Genomic DNA, 19,948 nt, shown 5'->3' on the forward strand with positions numbered 1-19,948 from the left:
GGTGGATAGACCTGTTAATTATGTAATAATGCCCTTCGTCATCTCTTGTTACAGTCTTTATTTTAAAATCTAGATTGTCTGATATAAGTATGGCTACTCTGGCTTTCTTTTGGCAACCATTACCATCATAGATGGTTCTCTATCCCCTTACTTTCAATCTGAAGGTGTCTTTAGGTCTAAAATGGTTCTCTTGTAAACATCAGTTAGGTGTATATTGTTTTCTTATCCTTTCTATTACCCTGTGTCTTTTTATTGGAGCATTTAGTCCATTGACATTTAGAGTGAGTACTGAAAGATAGGAACTTATTGCCATTGTGTTGCCAGAGTTTCTGGTGCTGTTCTCTGGTACTTTCTAGTCTTTTGGTCTTTTTTGTTTTGTTTCATCTTTTCTCCCTAGCCAGAATATTTTAAATGACTTTATCAAACTGCAAGAGGCTGAGATTGAGAGTTTAGCAGTGTTCTAAGGCAGGAGAAAAGCCACAAATATTAGTGGGCACTGGCAGTCTTTTTCATGTCTTATATTTATAATTGATCTTTCTCAAACTTCTATGAGCTCCTCCTTTTCCCATTCCCTTGGTATTCTCCAAGATTTCATCCTGTTTTATTGTTGTTTTGCTTCTTTCTTTTCCTTGGGCATCTTACATGATTTTGAGTCTTAACTACTCTTGTATTCTGGTAATTCAAATCTGTATCTCTAGCCCTGACTTCTGACTTATACATCCATCTGCTTGGTAGATATAGCTAATTGGATCTTTACAGGCATCTCAAACTCAACATTTCTAACTTTTTTTTTCTTATTTTCCTCTCCCCCTGACAAACCTTATCCATAATGTGTTTTTCCTCCTTTATTTCTATTTTCAATTTCTGATATTACCATGTACCAAACTCCCCAAGCTAGAAAGATTGAAGTAATCCTAGATTCCTCTCTCTCTCACCTCCGAATCATCTAATTAATCACCAAATTTACGTGGGTTTTATTAGCTAAATATTTCCTCATTCTATCTCATCTCTTTCTAATTTCTACTGTTCTATTTCAGACTCTTGTCATCTCTTGCCTCAACTCAGCAATACCTTGGCTTCCAGTCTTTCTTTCATCAACTCCATCCTCCTTACTGTAGCCTATGGTTGTTTATTAGAAATACACATTCAACATAGCATTCTCTTATTCAAACCTTTCCGATTGAGTGGATGATTGGCCTAACTTTCTGTTTGGACCCTGTGCCTTCCGGAATTACATAATCTCTTACTTATCTGAATATATTCTTACCTGTTTTATATTCCTGAGTCCTTGATTAGAGTCTTAGACCTACTGATCATTCTGTTGATAGTCTTCAAATGCTTTTCCCACCTTTCTTTACCTCATTGACTTTTAGTAATTTTTCAGTACTCATTGAAAGCATCTGCTCCTCATCTCTGGCCTTCCATTGATCTGTACATTCTTGCCTAATTATAAATTCCTCAATAGAAAGGATCATGTTTTATTCATCTCTATATTCTTAGCGTTTAGAACTGTGGCTTGCAAATGGGAAGTGCCTCCCTTACTTCTCACCCTCCTCCCACCTCCTCAAAATACAAAAAGAATTTAACCTTTAAGGATATTTGCTTGCTCCGTTTGGATTATTGATGTTATGTGCTTTTTATTTATTTTATTTTATTTTATTTTATTTTATTTTATTTTATTTTTTGTTTCAAGTTTTTATTTAAATTCTAGTTAGTTCACATATAATGGAATACTGGTTTCAGGGGTAGAATTTAGTGATTTATCACTTACATATAACACCCAGGGCTCATCACAAGTGCCCTCCTCAGTACCCATCACCCATTTAGCCCATACTTTGCCCACCTCTTCTCCACTAACCCTGTTTGTTCTCAATAGTTAAGAGTCTCTTAAGGTTTGTCTCCCTCTTTTTTTTCTTACTTCCCCTATGTTCATCTGTTTTGTGTCTTAAATTCCACATATCAGTGAAATTATATGTGATTTGTCTTTCTCTGACTGACTTATTTTGCTTAGCGTAATATACTCTACACAGGCACCCCTCCTCTAGGATTTTGATGGTTCCCTTTCTCACATTTAAGGTCTTTCATCCATTTTGAATTTATTTTTGTGTATGGTGTAAGAAAGTAGTCCACTTTCATTCTTCTGCATATTGCTGTCCAGTTTTTCCAACACTATTTGTTGAAGAGACTGTCTTTTTTCCATTGGATGTTCTTTCTTGCTTTGTCGAAGATTAGTTAACCATATAGTTGTCGGTCCATTTCTGGACTTTCTATACTGTTCCACTGATATATGTGTCTGTTTTTGTGCCATTACCATACTGTCTTGATGACTACAGCTTTGTAATATAACTTGGACTCCGGAATTGTGATGCCTCCAGCTTTGTTTTTCTTTTTCAGGATGGCTTGAGCTATTCAGGGTCTTTTGTGGTTCCAAACAAATTTTAAGATTATTTGTTCTAACTCTATGAAAAGTGCTGGTGGTATTTTGATAGGGATTGCATTAAATGTGTAGATGGCTTTGGGTAGTATAGACATTTTAACAATATTTGTTCTTCCAATCCATGAGCATGGAATGTTTTTTCATTTCTTTGTGTCCTCTTCAAGTTCTTTGGTAAGTGTTCTTTAATTTTCAGAGTACAGATCTTTTACCTTGGTTAGGTTAATTCCTAGGTATCCTGTGGTTTTTGGTGCAATTATAAATGGGATCCATTCCTTGATTTCTCTTTCTGCTGCTTCATTATTGGTGTATCGAAATGTAACAGATTTCTGTATGTTGATTTTGTGTCTTGCAACTTTTAATGAATTCATGTATTGTAACAATTTTTTGGTGGAGTGTTTCAGGTTTTCTACATAGAGTATCATGTCACCTGTGAATAGTGAAGGTTTGACGTCTTCCTTGCCAGTTGGGATCACTTATTTCTTTTTTGTCTGATTGCTGAGGCTAGTACATTCCAGTACTACATTAAATAATGATGAGAATGTCTTGTTCCTGACTGTAGAGGAAAAGCTGTCAGTTTTTCCTCATTGAGAATGATATTAGCTGTGGGTCTTTCATGTTATGGCCTTTATGATGTTAAGGCAAGTTCCTTCTATGCTCACTTTGTTGATGGTTTTTATCAAGAATGGATGCTGTACTTTGTCAAATACTTTTTGTGCATCTGTTGAGAGGATCATACAGTTCTTATCCTTTCTTGTATTAATTTAGTGTATCACATTGCTTAAATTGCAAATATTAAACTCCCTTTGCAGCCCAGGAATAAACCCCACTTGATCGTGGTGAGTAATCTTCAAAAGTACTGTTGGATTTAATTTACTGGTATCTTGTTGAGAATTTTTGCATCCATATTCATCAGGGATATTGGCTTATAATTCTCCTTTTTGTGGGGTCTTTGGTTTTGGAATCAAGGTAATGCTGGCCTCATAGAATGAGTTTGGAAGTTTTCCTTCCATTTCTATTTTTTGGAACAGTTTAAGAAGAGTAAGTATTAACTATTCTTTAAATGTTTGGCCTGGCTGGCTTAGTTGTTTAAGCATCTGATTCTTGATTTTGGCTCAGGTCACAATCTCACATTGTAGGATTGAGCCCGCATCAGGCTCCATGCTGGGTATGGAGCCTGCTTAAGATTCTCTCTCTCCGTCTCCCTCTGTCCCTTTCCAACTTGCATGCACGTGCTCTCTCAAAAAAAAAAAAAAAAAAAAAAAAAAAAAAAAGTAAAATTCCCTTGGGAAACTGAGGATATGTGCTTTTTAAACCATAATCACATTTATTTTAGTGGAGAAAAATAAACTAATGTTTATCTCTAATTGATAGTTTATTTTTCCTTCTGACCATACTAGAATGAAGAATTACTGGCTGAAAAAAGCAATATATTTTCTCAAACACTGGGGTTTATGGAGAAGTTAACATAACTTGAAAGAAGAATACACACACATAGTACAAACCATGTGGTGTCTCCTTTATTACAAAGAAGCCTTTTACATAGATCCACCCCTCTAAAGTAGTTGATTTGTTTATTGTTTTTAGTGGTTGGAGATGAAATAGGTGGAACCAACATATAGAAAACTGTGCTAATGATGCTCACTTAGTTATCACCTTTTAAATATTCTACCTAATTCCACAAAGTATTTGAGGTAAAAGGTCCATTTTGTATATTCTCATGACTTTGGAATATTTCTGTTTAGGGTAGAGTTTCCTAAATATTTTGATATGAGTTAAAAATACATTTAAAAAAAAATTTTTTTTCAACGTTTATTTATTTTTGGGACAGAGAGAGACAGAGCATGAACGGGGGAGGGGCAGAGAGAGAGGGAGACACAGAATTGGAAACAGGCTCCAGGCTCTGAGCCATCAGCCCAGAGCCTGACGCGGGGCTCGAACTCACGGACCGCGAGATCGTGACCTGGCTGAAGTCGGACGCTTAACCGACTGCGCCACCCAGGCGCCCCTAAAAATACATTTTTTATTTATTGCTTTAAAAATCCTTTAGTATTGACATGGGGCACCTGGGTAGCTCAGTCAGTTAAGCATCCGACTCATGACTTCAGCTTAGGTTATGGTCTCGCGGTTCGTGAGTTCAAGCCCCACATTGGGCTCTGTGCTAACAGCACTGAGCCTGCTTGGGATTCTCTCTCTCCCTCTCTTTCTGCCCCTCCCCCACTTTCTCTCTTTTTCTCTCTCTCAGAATAAATAAAAATAAATTTAAAATCCTTAGCATTGACAAAGATATTTTGAAATATTCTTTATATTTACAAATATTCCTTATTTCCATAGTTTTTTCCTTCCACTATGCTTTTATTGCACAGAACTCTTTAACATTCAAGAAAGATGTAGTCTGAGACTCTAAGGTCCCACTATAATATGAACTAGTCCTTCATTCTTTAATTGATCTAAAACTTCTGTTTTATGGCTGTAAGAACCATAACTTTCTTTGAGGTCACTTTACTTTCATGATGAGTGCTAATGATAGGCTTTTTGAGAAAGAACATACTTTCATTAAAAAATAGCAGATTTTGGGGGGCACCAGGGTGGCTTGGTTGAATGTCTGACTTCAGCCCAGGTCATGATCTCACGGTTCGTGAGTTCGAGCCCCATGTTGGGCTCTGTGCTGACAGCTCAGAACCTGGAGCCTGCTTCGGTTTCTGTGTCTCCCTTTCTCTCTGCCCCTCCCTGCTCACACAATCTCTCTCTCTCTCTCTGTCTCTCTCTCTCTCTCTCTCTCTCTCTCTCTCTAAAAAATAAATAAATGTTAAAAAAATAGCAAATTTTTATAGCTTTAATTGAAGACTAGTGTAAGATAATAAAGCTCTTTTGCCTTCCTGAGTGGGCAACTGGACTCGCTTGCTAAAGGACTGACTATAAAACTATTACAGTTCTTTACTAACAGTTATAATCAGAAAAATCAGTGGTCTACTTTAACTTATGTTTGAAGTGTTCAGGAGGTGGAAGCAATAAAGAGAATTCTGAGTGAATGTCTTCACTGTCTCACACTAGGTTAGTCTCCCTAAAGCATGGTTTTCTTATTGTTATCCATCTTGAAATTCTTCACTGACTTCATCAATTTAGGATAAACTCAGTAGAAGACTAGCACTCTATGACTCTTCTACAGATTGCTCTTCACATGTTTTTCCAAACTTAATTTGAACATTTGTTTAAAAAATGATAATGTTTACTATGTAGTGGGCACTGTACTAACCTTTCAGGATATAATGCTAAATAAGAAAGACATGATCTTCGTCCTCATAGACTTGCCTAATTGCTTGTGCTTAACTGATTTGCATGATTTCAACATAGCATGTGTAGTTCTACTTTTTTTTTTTACCTTTGCTTATGTTATTCTTCTTCCAAGAAAAATTTTCCTCCTCAGAATATTCAAGTTTATCCATGTTTAAAATCTCAGCTCGGGGCGCCTGGGTGGCTCAGTCGGTTAAGCGGCCGACTTCGGCTCAGGTCATGATCTCACGGTCTGTGAGTTCGAGCCCCGCGTCGGACTCTGTGCTGACAGCTCAGAGCCTGGAGCCTGTTTTCAGATTCTGTGTCTCCCTCTCTTTCTGACCCTCCCCCGTTCATGCTCTGTCTCTCTCTTTCTCAAAAATAAATGAACGTTAAAAATTTTTTAAAAATCTCGGCTCTAGTTATATCTCCAATATGACCATTCTCGTTGTCTGTGCCTGGTCATTTTAGTCTCTTTCCTCTGAGTGGCCGTGGCACCTAATACATATTGTTAACTTAGGACTGTCACATAATTATTAATAAATACTGATTTTTAATTTTTCATGTGTATATCTTCCCAGATATCCTGTAAGGCTTTGGATGGCCAGTCTGTCTTCCAGCCCCTCCCCCAAATGTCCCTCTCACATGCAAAATACACCTCCTTTCTTCCAAGTTTCCTAAAAGTTTCATCCCATTATACACCGCATCAGAGTCCAGAATCTCTACATCAAAATCAGTCTCATCACCTGATGAGACTCCTCAGGTGTAGTTGCTTAAGTACAACTCATCAAGAACAGTTTCTCTGAATCTGAAGACCTGTGAACTAAAGAGATGTTATCTAGCCACCCCCCCCTTTACCACCCCTCCCCCACAACCTACCTGCACACCCAACATACAATCATGGGACAGGTATAGGATAATTGGTATAGACCTTACTGTTCAAAAGGAGGAAAATGAGAGGCATAAAGAGGTCACTGCTCCATAGTGATTTTAAAATTGGGGTGGGCAAATATTGGAGTTTCCTTGATTTATATCTCAAGGCCTGGGAGTAATTATTTAGCATTTCATGCTTTGCCCTCTGTGCTTTTGTTCCTTCCTCTGAGTCATCCTTCCTTTTTCATGAAGTATGTTTGCGTGTGAGTGATTTTCTCAGTCGGCTGCCTGACAGAATTTTGGGGGTCCAGTGGTCTCTTTTTACCTTGTACTGTCATTGTTCCTTTCAGTTCAGTTTAGCGGTGTGCTTGCTATTATTGTTATTATTCTCTCAAAAATTTTGTCAGCCTCCTGTGAATCACATTGGGGTTTATTCCATTAGATAAAAGCCACATCCAAGAATCTCTTCAAAATGTGGGCTTCCACAGAGATACTGAGGTAAAATGCACTCAAGCTTTCTGAAGCATTGACTGTTGATTGAGAGGATCTGTGAAACATACTTTTAATCTTTTTAAAGGATTGTTTGTATAATTGATTATTATTATTATTATAAGGTACCACTGTTGATCTTTCTGTGGTCTTTGCAGTCACCTCTCAACTTCATTTTTAGGCCATGTTCTGCCAATGCTCTTGGATTCAAACTTTGTTTGAAAGCTATTCCCACCTTTAACATCTTTTGTCATCTGGGGGGGCTAAGAATTTTCTTTTTCTTTTTTTTCTTTTTTGAATTTTTATTCTTCCAAGATTTTATTTAAATTCAAGTTAGTTAATGTATAGTGTAGTATTGGTTTCAGGAGTAGAATTTAGTGATTTGTCACTTACATATAACATCCAGTGCTCATCACAAGTGCCCTTCTTAATGCCCATCACCCATCTAGCCCATCCCCACCCACCTCCCCTCCAGCAACCCTTAGTTTTGTTCTCTATAGTTAAGAGTCTCTTATGGTTTGGAGTGGCTAAGAATTTTCAAAACTATTTGTGCCCTGGTCTTGTTTGTTTAACAGTCCTTTCTTTAGATTAGTTTATCTTTATTCTCTTGCATTTTACAGTAAGTGAAAAAAAAAAAAGTAGCACTTACAATACTTTAACCTGCTTAGAAATCTTAAATCCCTCAGTTCATTAAGGCACATTTCTTACTTTGCATGCACATTACTGAAGGTGATGGTATTGCTAAGTTTCTACAACTACTTATCAAGGATCCTCCTTCTTCCAATTTCTTTTTTTTTTTTATTTAAAAAAATTTGTTTAATGTTTATTTTTGAGAGAGATAGAGACAGATATGAGTCAGGGAGGGGCAGAAAGAGAGGGAGATACAGAATCTGAAGCAGGCTCCAGGCTCTGAGCTGTCAGCACAGAGCCTGACGTGGGGCTCGAACCCACAGACTGTTGGGATCATGACCTGAGCTGAAGCCAGATGCTTAACCAACTGAGCCACCCAGGCGCCCCTCCTTCTTCCAATTTCTAAATACATTTTCCTCACTTCATCTGAGTCCTTGTGGAAAGCATACTCAGCTTTCTACTAACAGTCTGTTCAAGGCAATTTAGGCTTTCTCTAACATGCTCTTGAAAATCCTTCCAGCCTCTGCTTCACTGCCAAGTTCCAAAGCTACTCCTACATTTTTAAGTATTTATTATGGCAGCACCCCTCTTTTAGCTTTCAACATCTGTGCTAGTTACCTCTTCCTGTGTAACAAATTACCTCAAAACTTAGCAGCTGAAAGCAACAAACACTTATTATCTTACAGTTGGATGAGTCAGGAATCTTGGTGTGGCTTAACTGGATCCTCTGCCTCAAGACCTCTTATGATGTTGTTACGAAGCTGTCAGTTGGGGCTGTGGGGTCATTTAAAGGTTCCACTAAGGGACAGTCTGCTTCCTAGCTCACTCGTGGTTGCTGGCAGGATTTGAGTTCAGATCCTGTTCATTAGAGGCCTCTATTGATTCCTTCCTAGTGTGCTTCTTAGGCAGTTGGCTGATGGCTTCCGTCAGAGCAGTAAAGGACTACCAAGACAGAAACCAGAATTCCTTTGTAACCTAATCTTGGAAACAACATCCCATCACTTTTGCCTTATTTTCTGTGTTAAATTATTAGGTCCAACCTATGCATGAAGGGAAGAGATTATATAAGGGCTTGAATACCAGGAGTCAGGGATCTTTGAAAGCCACCTTAGAAGCTATATGATCTTTGGCCGCTGTTTGCATGTGATGGTGAATCTGCATTTACTGGGTTTGAAAATTGGAAGAGAGTGTCTAGAACACACCGATGAAATAATATTTACATAACACATTTAAAAGGATCTTTATAACTTTGTAACTTACTGAGACTTGAAAATAATTTTAGGAGCTTAATTTCTCCACACAAACCAAGTTTTATTTCTACACAGTTGTACTCCTTGTTCATATCCTCACATGAAGGAATATAAGACTCTGATTTTTGCAATCAAAATACATCTGACTGTTGACAAATGAATCAAGTGATTTGTTTGCTTTTTCTCAGGTGCTGATGATACATGTCGGTATTTACAGGATGTAAGAAATTAAATAAATGAGTTCATTTACCCTAGATTATTTGTGAGATAAAATTTATTCCTTTACTCTTTTAGTAGTTTTGGAATTCTGACAGAAGAGGTAACCTTGATTACATTTTCAGTACAGTAAACATAGGTCGTATGGGTCTAGGAATAAGTCTATAAACACACATATGAAGAAAAATCCTATGAATTTTGGTATTGGGGGAAAGGGGGCTGGGAAGAGCAGTTCCAGTATCCTATACTTTTCCTGGAAAATATGTTTTCATCAAAAGACTTCTGAAACCTTTTTCTTTGTTAGTCATACTTCAATGTGTTCATTATTCCTGCCCCAAACTCTTTGACTCTTGGCACAGAAACTATTTTAATCTAACAGACATGGCAGCACGGCCTGAAAAATAACAGTAATAACTTTTTTCCACAGATTATTTCAGTGTTATTTTAGTTGGCTTAAAACTTGGCTTTGAGTGGTCTGATAAATACAGCAATGTTTATGTTAAAAATACATAGTATGTTTAAGCAACTTTTTCATTTATGGATTATAGAAGTATCATTATTTTTCATCCACGTTTCCCAGAGAGTATGGTGGTTTGTTTTGTAGTTATACTAGAGAACATTAAGGTGGAATATTGGAAGAGAGTTTGTATAGATGACTAAAGGTAGTTATTTCAGTTTCAGCTAATTCTCTTATTAGATTTGTACTACTGAGAAGAATTGCCAACAACAATAACAGTGTTATTAAATAATATTGTGAATATCCAACCATGTTATAGAAAACCGTATATTATAATAGTTCATTTTTAGACTTTCCCTAATATATAAAATTGTCTTTTTTTTCTCTCTCTCTTTTACAGGCAATATAACATTACACAGCAACATGGGCAACATCACAGTAGGTATGTGCTAAGCTGCTAGTTGGTAAATTTTGCATGCTTTTAAAAATAGTTATATTTGTGATATTTTATAAATAAAATCTGAAGTTTAGCTCATGAATCTGATATGTTCCTGATATGCAAGTCAAATATAGGCAGACCCAATGTATGACTATGTAAAATTGTTTCTGAAAATTCATTGACTCATCATCCTGTATATATTATATAATTATAGATTTGGTATCAATAAGAATAAAGTTAGAATTCTGATTTCACCACTTTCTTTTTTTAAAGTTTATTTATTTATTTGAGGGAGACAGAGACAGGGAGAGTGGGTGAAGGGCAGAGAGAGAGAGAGAGAATCCCAAGCAAGCTCTGCATTGCCAGTGCAGAGCCCTACGGGGCTTGAATTCGTGAAACTACAAGATCATGACCTGAGCAAAATCAAAAGTTGGGACACTTAACTGACTGATTCACCCAGGTGCTCCTGATTTCACCACTTTCTATACATGGGCTAATTACCTAACTTCTCTGTGCTTCAATTTGCACATCTGAAAAAAATAGAAATTATAATAAGTACCTATTGTAGAGGGTTATTGTAAGAAGTGAGATCATATATATAAAGTACTTTAGCATGGTGTCTGACATATGGTAAAAATTCAACAAATAATTGTCATTTTAATTATTGTTCCAATCCCAGGCCAGAACTAATAGTGGCTAATGGTACTTAAGACCTCTTCACTACATGTGATGCTGTGCCTGTGGGAGAAAAGTTCAGCTTTCCAGATAGTTTAGATAGAGTTTTTCTCTATCCCAAGGAGCACCTGCTTACCTATAGGCAAAGGCATAAGAGTGGTGGTTGTTTTTAGGCCTTAGAGTGTTGGGAGTATGGATGGAAAATGAGGACCTTTGAGGGGAGGCTGTGGCTTATTGCCAGGATGAATGCCCAGGGCCTCTTGGCTTTGTCCTTTTCGATGGTTTAAATTTTTCCTTTCTTTGTACTGATTTTAATAGTGAACATGTCCATTAGTCCTTTGCACTATCACTCCTAGATTTTCTGACTTAAAGTACATATCTTTTTAAATAATTTTCCAGAGATTATAAATTTTATGTTCAATGAGGGACTAAGTTGAAAATAAAGGCTTCTTTCATGATAGTTGTAAATCATTTTAACTAAGACAAGACAGAAAGATTTACCTGTGTTCCAGTGGAAAATTGAGATTTACTGTTAACTATTCATGCCATTTCATCAGAGGACACACCTAAGTATACTAAAGGAAGTTTCTAGTGTGAACAAAAAGGTATGCTGGTAAGAAGCTGAGCCAGCTGGGGAGAGAAAATGCTAGACATGGGTGGCATTTGTAGCATTAAAGCAAGTGGGGAAAGAAGAAGAATGTTGCAAAATGAGGCACAGGGAATTTCATTACCAGCTAGAAGGCCTTTTAGGCAGATATGAATTTGAGGACTATTTATAATGCAATATGATATGATCATGCTAGTATTATTCTTGGATGGAAATGTGAAACATAAATGAAAAACCCTTCTCTCTAAAAGTGGAAATAAATGGTTATTTATCCATACTGGAAAAGAATAGTAGTAGCAAGGATGAAATGAGCAGCAATTTACATCTCTGAACATGGTTTCAAACTGTACAAATGATTAACATTATGAATTCTTGTAAATTTTTCATATGAACTTTTTCTCACTGTTAAGTACTAGAAGGATTTTAAGATGAAATGTTTTCTTTTTCTTTGATAAATCTCTGTCCACTCAAAGAAAATGACCTGAGTACAGTGTTAAGAACTATAATTTATAATTTTCTTTATCAAAATATAAATTGTGTCCATGGCTTTAGGTTGTTCTTAAAAATCCACAAATATATGAAGGTAAATAAAGCTTGAATTCTTATTTTGTAAATATCATTGATAAACTTTGAGTTTTATTTTGGAAGAATCTCTTACAATAAGAAAAAAAGTTTTACATTTGTTAAGTTATCATATTTTGATCTCTGGTAGTGTGGAAAAGTATAGACTTTAGAAATAGATTTGGTGGTAAATTTTGGTCCTACCATATATTAGCTGTGTGACTTTCTCAAATTACCAAGTCTCTGAGTTTGCATTTTTTTTTTACATAAAATGGATGCCATTTACATAGCACAAGGTTGTTGAGATAATAATTAAAGTAGTACTAATAGCCTACTGTAGACTGAAAGCCTTACCAATAACACAAACTGTCATTTAACACGTATTGTGTATGCTATATGCATTATATATTGTATTCTTACAATACAGTAAGCAAGGGAAAAGAAAATGTTAAGAAAATCATTAGGAAGAGAAAATACATTTACAGTACTGTACTGTATATTTATAGAAAAAAATCCACTTTTGAGTGGCCCCACACAGTTCAAACCCATGTTGTTCAAGGGTCAACAGTATATAAAATACATCGCAATGCATGGTAGTTATTCAATAAATTATCCCTCTCTTTCTCCTCTTCCAGTTTATTATCTATAATATGGAACAAGTCACTATGTTTTAAACTTAATTATTAAGGAAGTGTTCATTTCATAAATTCCTTTATTTCTTTCAATATCTATATTAATACTTTGGAGGAAAGGTATAAATTATGTCTTTATTTACTGCTCTCAAGATTCTGTTAACATTTGAAGACAACCTTGAGTATGGCAGTAACTAGTCAACATGTATTTATTGAGTGCCTGTTGTATCTCAGGAACTCTTTTAGGTACTGACCATAATATTGGTCAACAAAAACATAGTCTCCATGCTTACCTTCAGCCTGAGAAGAAAGACAATAAGCATGCAAATAACCAAAGATAACTTCAGATTGTGCAATGAATAAATAAGAGAGGGTAATAGGATAGAGAATGGGGAAAACAAAGTTACTTCAGTTAGTAATCAGGGAGGGTCTGAAGAAGGGACACTTGAACTCAAGCCAGAATAATGGGAAAGAGGCTCATAAAATTTTGGATGCAGAGCTCCCCAGATAGAGGAGTAGCTAGCGCAAGCCCTGAAAATGGAATGGATCTATCATTTTCAAGATACAGATACAGAAACAGAACTCGTGGAGAGTTGTGGGAGATAAGGTACGTGAGGGCTAGATCATAGGGCCTTTATAGACATTGCGAGAGTTGGGACTTAATTTCAGCTACAACAGGTGTTAGCAGGCAAGTAATATTTAATTTTTTTTAAAGAGCAACCTAGCTGTTGTTTTGTAATGTACCAGAGGGTGCAAATGTGGAAGCAGGTAACCAGAAAGCTTAATTTGTTTATCCATTCTCCTGTTGTTGGATACCTTGGCTATGTCTAATTTTTGGCATTTATAAATAAAACTGGTATGAACGTTCTTAGACAAGTCATTTTATGAAGACATATATGGATGATATATATTTTTTCCCCTTCTTGGGTAAATACCTAGGAATAGAATCACTGATTTGAGTAGGCATGATAAACTTCCAGACTTTTCCCCCAAAGTTCCCTTTTACACTCCTTTCTACAACATATGACAATTCTAGTTGTTCCACATCCTCACCAACATTTTTGTCAGTCTTTTATTTTTTTTTAATGTTTATTTATTTGTTTGAGAGAGAAAGAGAATGCCTGTGTGTGCATACAGGAGAAAAGCAGAGAGAGAATCCCAAGTAGGCTCCATGCTGTCAGCATAGAACCAAACAGAGGGTTCGAACTCACAAACCGTGAGATCATAACCTGAGCTGAAATCCAGAGTCAGCCACCCAACCACCTGGCACCCAGGTGCCCCTGTCAGTCTTCTAATTTTACCCGTGTGCAGTGGTATCCCTCTGGTATTATTTTACATTTCCCTGATGACTAATGATGTTCAGTACTTTTCATGCGCTTACTGCTTATTAGTATATCTTTGTGAAATTTTGTTCAGGTCTTTTGCTCATTTATTTTTCAGTTGGATTGTCTTTTTGTTACTGAGTTGGAGGAGTTCTTTATATATTCTGGGAACAATCCTTTGTAACCTTGTTTTTCTGTTTTTTCCCTCAGCCTGTGGCTTGCCTGGTCAGTCATTCTGTTTTCTTTTCTTTTCTTTCCTTTTCTTTTCTTTTCTTTTCTTTTCTTTTCTTTTCTTTTCTTTTCTTTTCTTTTCTTTTTTCTTTTCCTTTTCTCTTTTCTTTTCTTTTCTTTCTTTCGACTGAGAGAGTGTGGGCAGAGGGAGTGGGAGAGAGAGAATCTTAAAGCAGGTTCCACAGTCAACCTGACACGGGGCTCAATCTCACAACTGAAAACATGACCTGAGCCGAAGTCAAGAGTTGGACACTTAACCAACCAACTGACCCACTCAGGTGCCCCTGTCTGTTCATTTTCTTAATGGTGTATTTGGATGAGAAGATTTCCATTTTGATGAAGTCTAATTTACCAATTATTTTTATGGCTATTGATTTCTGTGTCCTGAGAAATCTTTGGCTGCCTTCAATCATGAAGCTGTCCTATGTTTTCCTCTAGCAGCTTTCAAATTTTTGCTTTTACCTTTGATCAATTTCTAATTTTTGTGTTTAATCTGAGTCAGGAAATCCGGATTTATTTTTTCCCATCTGGATGTTATTGTTACATCACCATTTGTTGACAAAACTTTCTTTCTCCAATGTATTACTTCAACATGTTTGTCTAGAATGAAATTACTGTGTAAGTTAATAGATATTTTATTATTCTATTTTCTGTTTTGTCTGACTTTACATTCAGTAAGTGGTACTTTTCAAGGAATTTGTCTATTTTATCGCATTGTCAAATTTGTTCACGTAATGCTGTGCAGAGTATTCCCTTATATTCCTGTTTATGCCTATAGGATCTGTAGTGGTATTTCTTTCCTCTTCATTGCTGATATTGATATATGTATTCTCTTTTTCTTGATTAATGAGGGTAACTTTATTTTCAAAGAACCAACTTTTCACTTTGTTAGTGTCTTTATTGTTTGTTTTCTAATGTATTAATTGATTTCTGCTCTTTATTTATTATGTTCTTTCTTTTATTAACTTGGAGTTTCCTTGCTCCTCTTTTTCTAGCTTCCTCAGATAAAACATTAGGTCAGTGATTTTAGACAGTTTTTTTTTTTTAGAATTTTTGTTAATATTAGCATTTAAATTATAAGTCTGTTAAAGGCAGTGTATTCCCCACATTTTGCAATGTTGCATTTTTTTCTTCTATAATTTGGCTTTTGTAAATAATGCTACAATAAACATCAGGGTACATGTATACCCTTGAGTTAATGTTTTTAATTAAGTTTTTATTTTAATTCCGGTATAGTTAATATACAGTGTTATATTAGTTTCAGCTGTACAAAATACTGATACAACAATTTCATACATCACCTAGTGCTCATCACAAGTGCACTTCTTAATTCCCATCACCTATTTCTCTCATCCTTCTACACACCTCCTCTTTGGTAACCATCAATATGTTCTCTATAATTAAGAGTCTGTGTCTTGGTTTGTCTCTCTCGCTCTTTTTTTTTTCTTTGCTCATTTGTTTTGCGTCTTAAATTCCACATATGAGTGAAATTGTATGGTATTTGTCTTTTTCTGACTGACTTATTTTATTTTTTTTAATTTTATTTTTTATTTTTTTAAATTTACATCCAAATTAGTTAGCATATAGTGCAACGATGATTTCAGGAGTAGATTCCTTAGTGCTCTTTACCCATTTAGCCCATCCCGCCTCCCACGACCCCTGCAGTAACCCTCTGTTTGTTCTCCATGTTTATGAGTCTCTTCTGTTTTGTCCGCCTCCCTGTTTTTATATTATTTTTGTTTCCTTTCCCTTATGTTCATCTGTTTTGTCTCTTAAAGTCCTCATATGAATGAGGTCATATCATTTTTGTCTTTCGCTGACTGACTCATTTCACTTAGCATAATACCCTCCAGTTCCATCCACATAGTTGCAAATGGCAAGATTCCATTCTTTTTGGTTGCCGAGTAATACTCCATTGTATATATACACCACATCTTCTTTTTCCATTCATCCATCGATGGACATTTGGGCTCTTTCCATACTTTGGCTATTGTTAATAGTGCTGCTATAAACATGGGGGTGCATGTGTCCCTTCGAAACAGCACACCTGTATCCCGTGGATAAATGCCTAGTAGTGCAATTGCTGGGTCATAGGGTAGTTCTGTTTTTAGTTTTTTGAGGAACCTCCATACTTTTTTCCAGAGTGGCTGCACCAGCTTGCATTCCCACCAACAATGCAAAAGAGATCCTCTTTCTCCGCATCCTTGACAACATCTGTTGTTGCTTGAGTTGTTAAAGTTAGCCATTCTGACAGGTGTAAGGTGGTGTCTCATTGTGGTTTTGATTTGTATTTCCCTGATGATGAGTGATGTTGAGCATTTTTTCATGTGTCATTGGCCAGCTGGATGTCTTCTTTGGAGAAGTGTCTATTCATGTCTTTTGCCCATTTCTTCACTGGATTATTTGTTTTTTGGGTGTTGAGTTTGAGAAGTTCTTTATAGATTTTGGATACTAATCCTTTATCTGATATGTCATTTGCAAATATCTTCTCCCATTCTGTTGGTTGCCTTTTAGTTTTGTTGATTGTTTCCTTCACTGTGCAGAAGCTTTTTGTTTTGATGAGGTCCCAGTAATTCATTTTTGCTTTTGTTTTCCCTGCTTCCGGAGACGTGTTGAGTAAGAAGTTGCTACAGGCGAGGTCAAAGTGGTTTTTGCCTGCTTTTTCCTCGAGGATTTTAATGGCTTCCTGTCTTACATTGAGGTCTTTCATCCATTTTGAGTTTATTTGTCTTTATTCCATTGGATATTCTTTCCTGCTTTGTCAAAGATTAGTTGGCCATACATTGTGGGTCCATTTCTGGGTTCTCTATTCTGTTCCATTGATCTGAGTGTCTGTTCTTGTGCCAGTACCATACCATCTTGATGGTTACAGCTTTGTAGTATAGCTTGAAGTCTGGGATTGTGATGCCTCCTGCTTTGGTTTTCTTTTTCAAGATTGCTTTGGCTATTCGGGGTCTTTTCTGGTTCCATACAAATTTTAGGATTATTTGTTCTAGCTCTGTGAAGAATGCTGGTGTTATTTTGATAGGGATTGCATTGAATATGTAGATTGCTTTGGGTAGTATTGACATTTTAACAATATTTGTTCTTCCTATCCAGGAGCATGGAATCTTTTTCCATTTTTTTGTGTCTTCTTTGATTTCTTTCATAAGCTTTCTATAGTTTTCAGTGTATAGATTTTTCACCTCTTTGGTTAGATTTATTCCTAGGTATTTTATGGTTTTTGGTGCAATTGTAAATGGGATCAATTCCTTGATTTCTCTTTCTGTTGCTTCATTGTTGGTGTATAGGAATGCAACTGATTTCTGTGTGTTGATTTTATGTCCTGCAACTTTGCTGAATTCAGGAATCAATTCTAGCAGTATTTTGTTGGAATCTTTTGGGTTTTCCATATAGAGTATCATTTGACTGACTTATTTAGCTTAGCATTGTACTCTAGCTCCATCCCTATTGTTGCAAATGGCAAGAATTCATTCTTTTTCATGGCTGAGTAATATTCCTTTATTTATATATGTACACCACATCTTCTTTATCCATTCATCTATCAGTGGACACTGGGCTGCTTCCATAATTTGGCTATTGTAAATAATGCTGCTATAAACATAAAGGTACATATATCCCTTTAAATTAGTATTTTTTTTGTATTTTGGGGGTAGATACCCAGTAGTATGATTACTGGATCATAGGGTAGTTCCATTTTTAACTTTTTGAGGCACGTCCATACTGGTTTCCACAGTGGCTACACGAGTTTGCATTCCCACCGACAGTGCAAGAAGGTTCCTTTTTCTCCGCATCTTCACCAACACCTGTTGTTTCTTGTGTTTTTGATGTTAGCCATCTGACAGGTGTGACGTAGTTTTGGTTTACATTTCCCCAATGATGAATGATGATGAGCACCTTTCAAGTGTCTGTTGGCCATCTGGATGTCTTCTTTGTATAAATTTCTTTTCATGTCTCCTGCCCATTTTTTAATTGGAATATTTGGCTTTTTGGTGTTGACACGTGTAAGTTCTTCATATATTTTGGATACTAACCCTTTATCAGATAAGTCATTTGCAAATATCTTCTCCCGTTTAGGTTGCCTTTTAGTTTGGTTGATTACTTCCTTTACTGTACAGAATGCTTTTATTTTGATGTAGTCCCAATAGCTTATTTTTGCTTTTATTTCCCTTGCCTCAGGAGACATATCTAGGAAAATGTTGCTATGGCTTATGTGAGAGAAATAAATGCCTGTGCTCTTTTCTAGGATTTTCATGGTTTCAAGTCTTACATTTAGGTCTATAATTCATTTTGAATTTATTTTTGTGTATAGTGTAAGAAAGTGGTCTAGTTTCATTCTTTTGCATGCAGTTGTCCAGTTTTCCCAACTGAAATTTATTGAAGAGACTGTCTTTCCTCCTTTTTCAAAGATTAATTGACCATATAATTATGGGTTTATTTCTGGTTTTTCTAATCTGTTCCATTGATCTGTGTGTCTGTTTTTGCATTAGTACCATACTATTTTGATACTGTAGCTATGTAATATAACTTGAAGGCTGGAATTGTGATATCTGAAGCTTTGCTTTTCTTTTTCAAGATTGCTTTGGCTATTCAAGGTCTTTTGTGGTTCCATACAAATTTTAGGATCATTTGTTCTAGTTCTGTGAAATGTTGCATTTTAAAAATCATCCTTTAGAAGATTTTTAATTGTGCTTTTGATTTCTTCTTTGGTCTTTAGAAGTCTATTTTTAAATTTTTGTATATTTAAGATTTTTATAGATCTCTTATTTTATTGGTTTCTAACTAAATTCCATTCTGGTCAGAGAAAATTCTTTATGTGATTTCAGTGTTGTTGTTGTTGTTTTACATTTATTGCAGTTTATTTTATCATTCAGCAGCATATGGTTCTATCTTGTGAATTTTTGTATCACATGCCATTGAAATGAGCATACGGTATAATACATTTTTGGGGAGTCTTAGCTGTTCTATAAGTTGCTGAGAGGGGGTTAAATTTTTCAATGAATTCTGTCAACTTTACATTTGGTTTTTGAATCTCTGTTATTTATGATATTCATATTCATGATTGTTATGGCTGTATGTTGAATTAACCCTTTTATCATTACAAACTGCCCTGCTTTATCTCAGGTAATATTCTGTGTCTTGAATTATCTTCATCTAATGGTGAAAACACTCTTCACTTCTTATGCTTAATATTAGTAATAATAAAGGCACTCTTGCCTTCTTATGCTTAATGTTAGCATGGTATATATTTTTCTATTCATTTACTTTCAGTCTATCTGTTTAAAAATCCTCTTTCATAGACAGTGTAGTTGGCACTTACTTTTTAAAGTTCATTTTGCAAACTGTCTTTTAATTGGAGGATATAGTCCATTAACATTTAGTATAATTATTGATATGGTTGGATATGTGTCTACCATTTTATTTTATTTTGTATTTTCTATTTTTTGCTTTTTGCCTTTATCAATTAATTTGATATATTTCAGAATTGCATTTTAATTTTCCTTTTGACTTTTTATTTATGCCTCTTTACATGACGTTTTAGCAGAGTTTCTAGTAATTTCAATATAGAAACTTAACTTTTCACAGTCTATTTAGAATTAATATTATGCCATTTTGTATTATGTCAAATAGATTCATTTATCCACTCCTGTCCTTTGTAATATAGATTGTCTTACATCTAAATATATTATAAAGTTATATAGTATTATAAAGTTGGAATATTAGGAGATTTCAGATTATTTAAGTATTATCCTGATTTCAGGATAATAGATGAAGTATTTTTCCCATGATTCCTTTATTTAGAGAATATTTGTAATTCAGGTCAAAGGAGTTTAGACAATATAATTGATCAGATTCTTA

At 35.5% G+C, this 19,948-nt stretch overlaps 1 protein-coding gene across 2 annotated transcripts in view; it reads left to right on the plus strand.

Annotated features, from left to right (window-relative positions):
* FAM185A (family with sequence similarity 185 member A) overlaps positions 1-19,948 on the plus strand; it is a 76,431-nt gene that overhangs the window by 30,775 nt on the left and 25,708 nt on the right. For both annotated transcript variants that reach the window (XR_005789459.1, XM_040472847.1), the window contains exon 5: positions 10,023-10,064. Coding sequence is in view for 1 of the 2 variants with exons in the window: in XM_040472847.1 (XP_040328781.1) it covers positions 10,023-10,064 (42 nt within the window). In the remaining variant the exon portion in view is untranslated. The remainder of the gene's footprint in view (positions 1-10,022; positions 10,065-19,948) is intronic.

This window comes from Herpailurus yagouaroundi, unplaced genomic scaffold (assembly GCF_014898765.1).
Source record: "Herpailurus yagouaroundi ecotype Mexico unplaced genomic scaffold, PumYag 100, whole genome shotgun sequence".
Taxonomy (NCBI): Eukaryota; Metazoa; Chordata; class Mammalia; order Carnivora; family Felidae; genus Herpailurus; species Herpailurus yagouaroundi.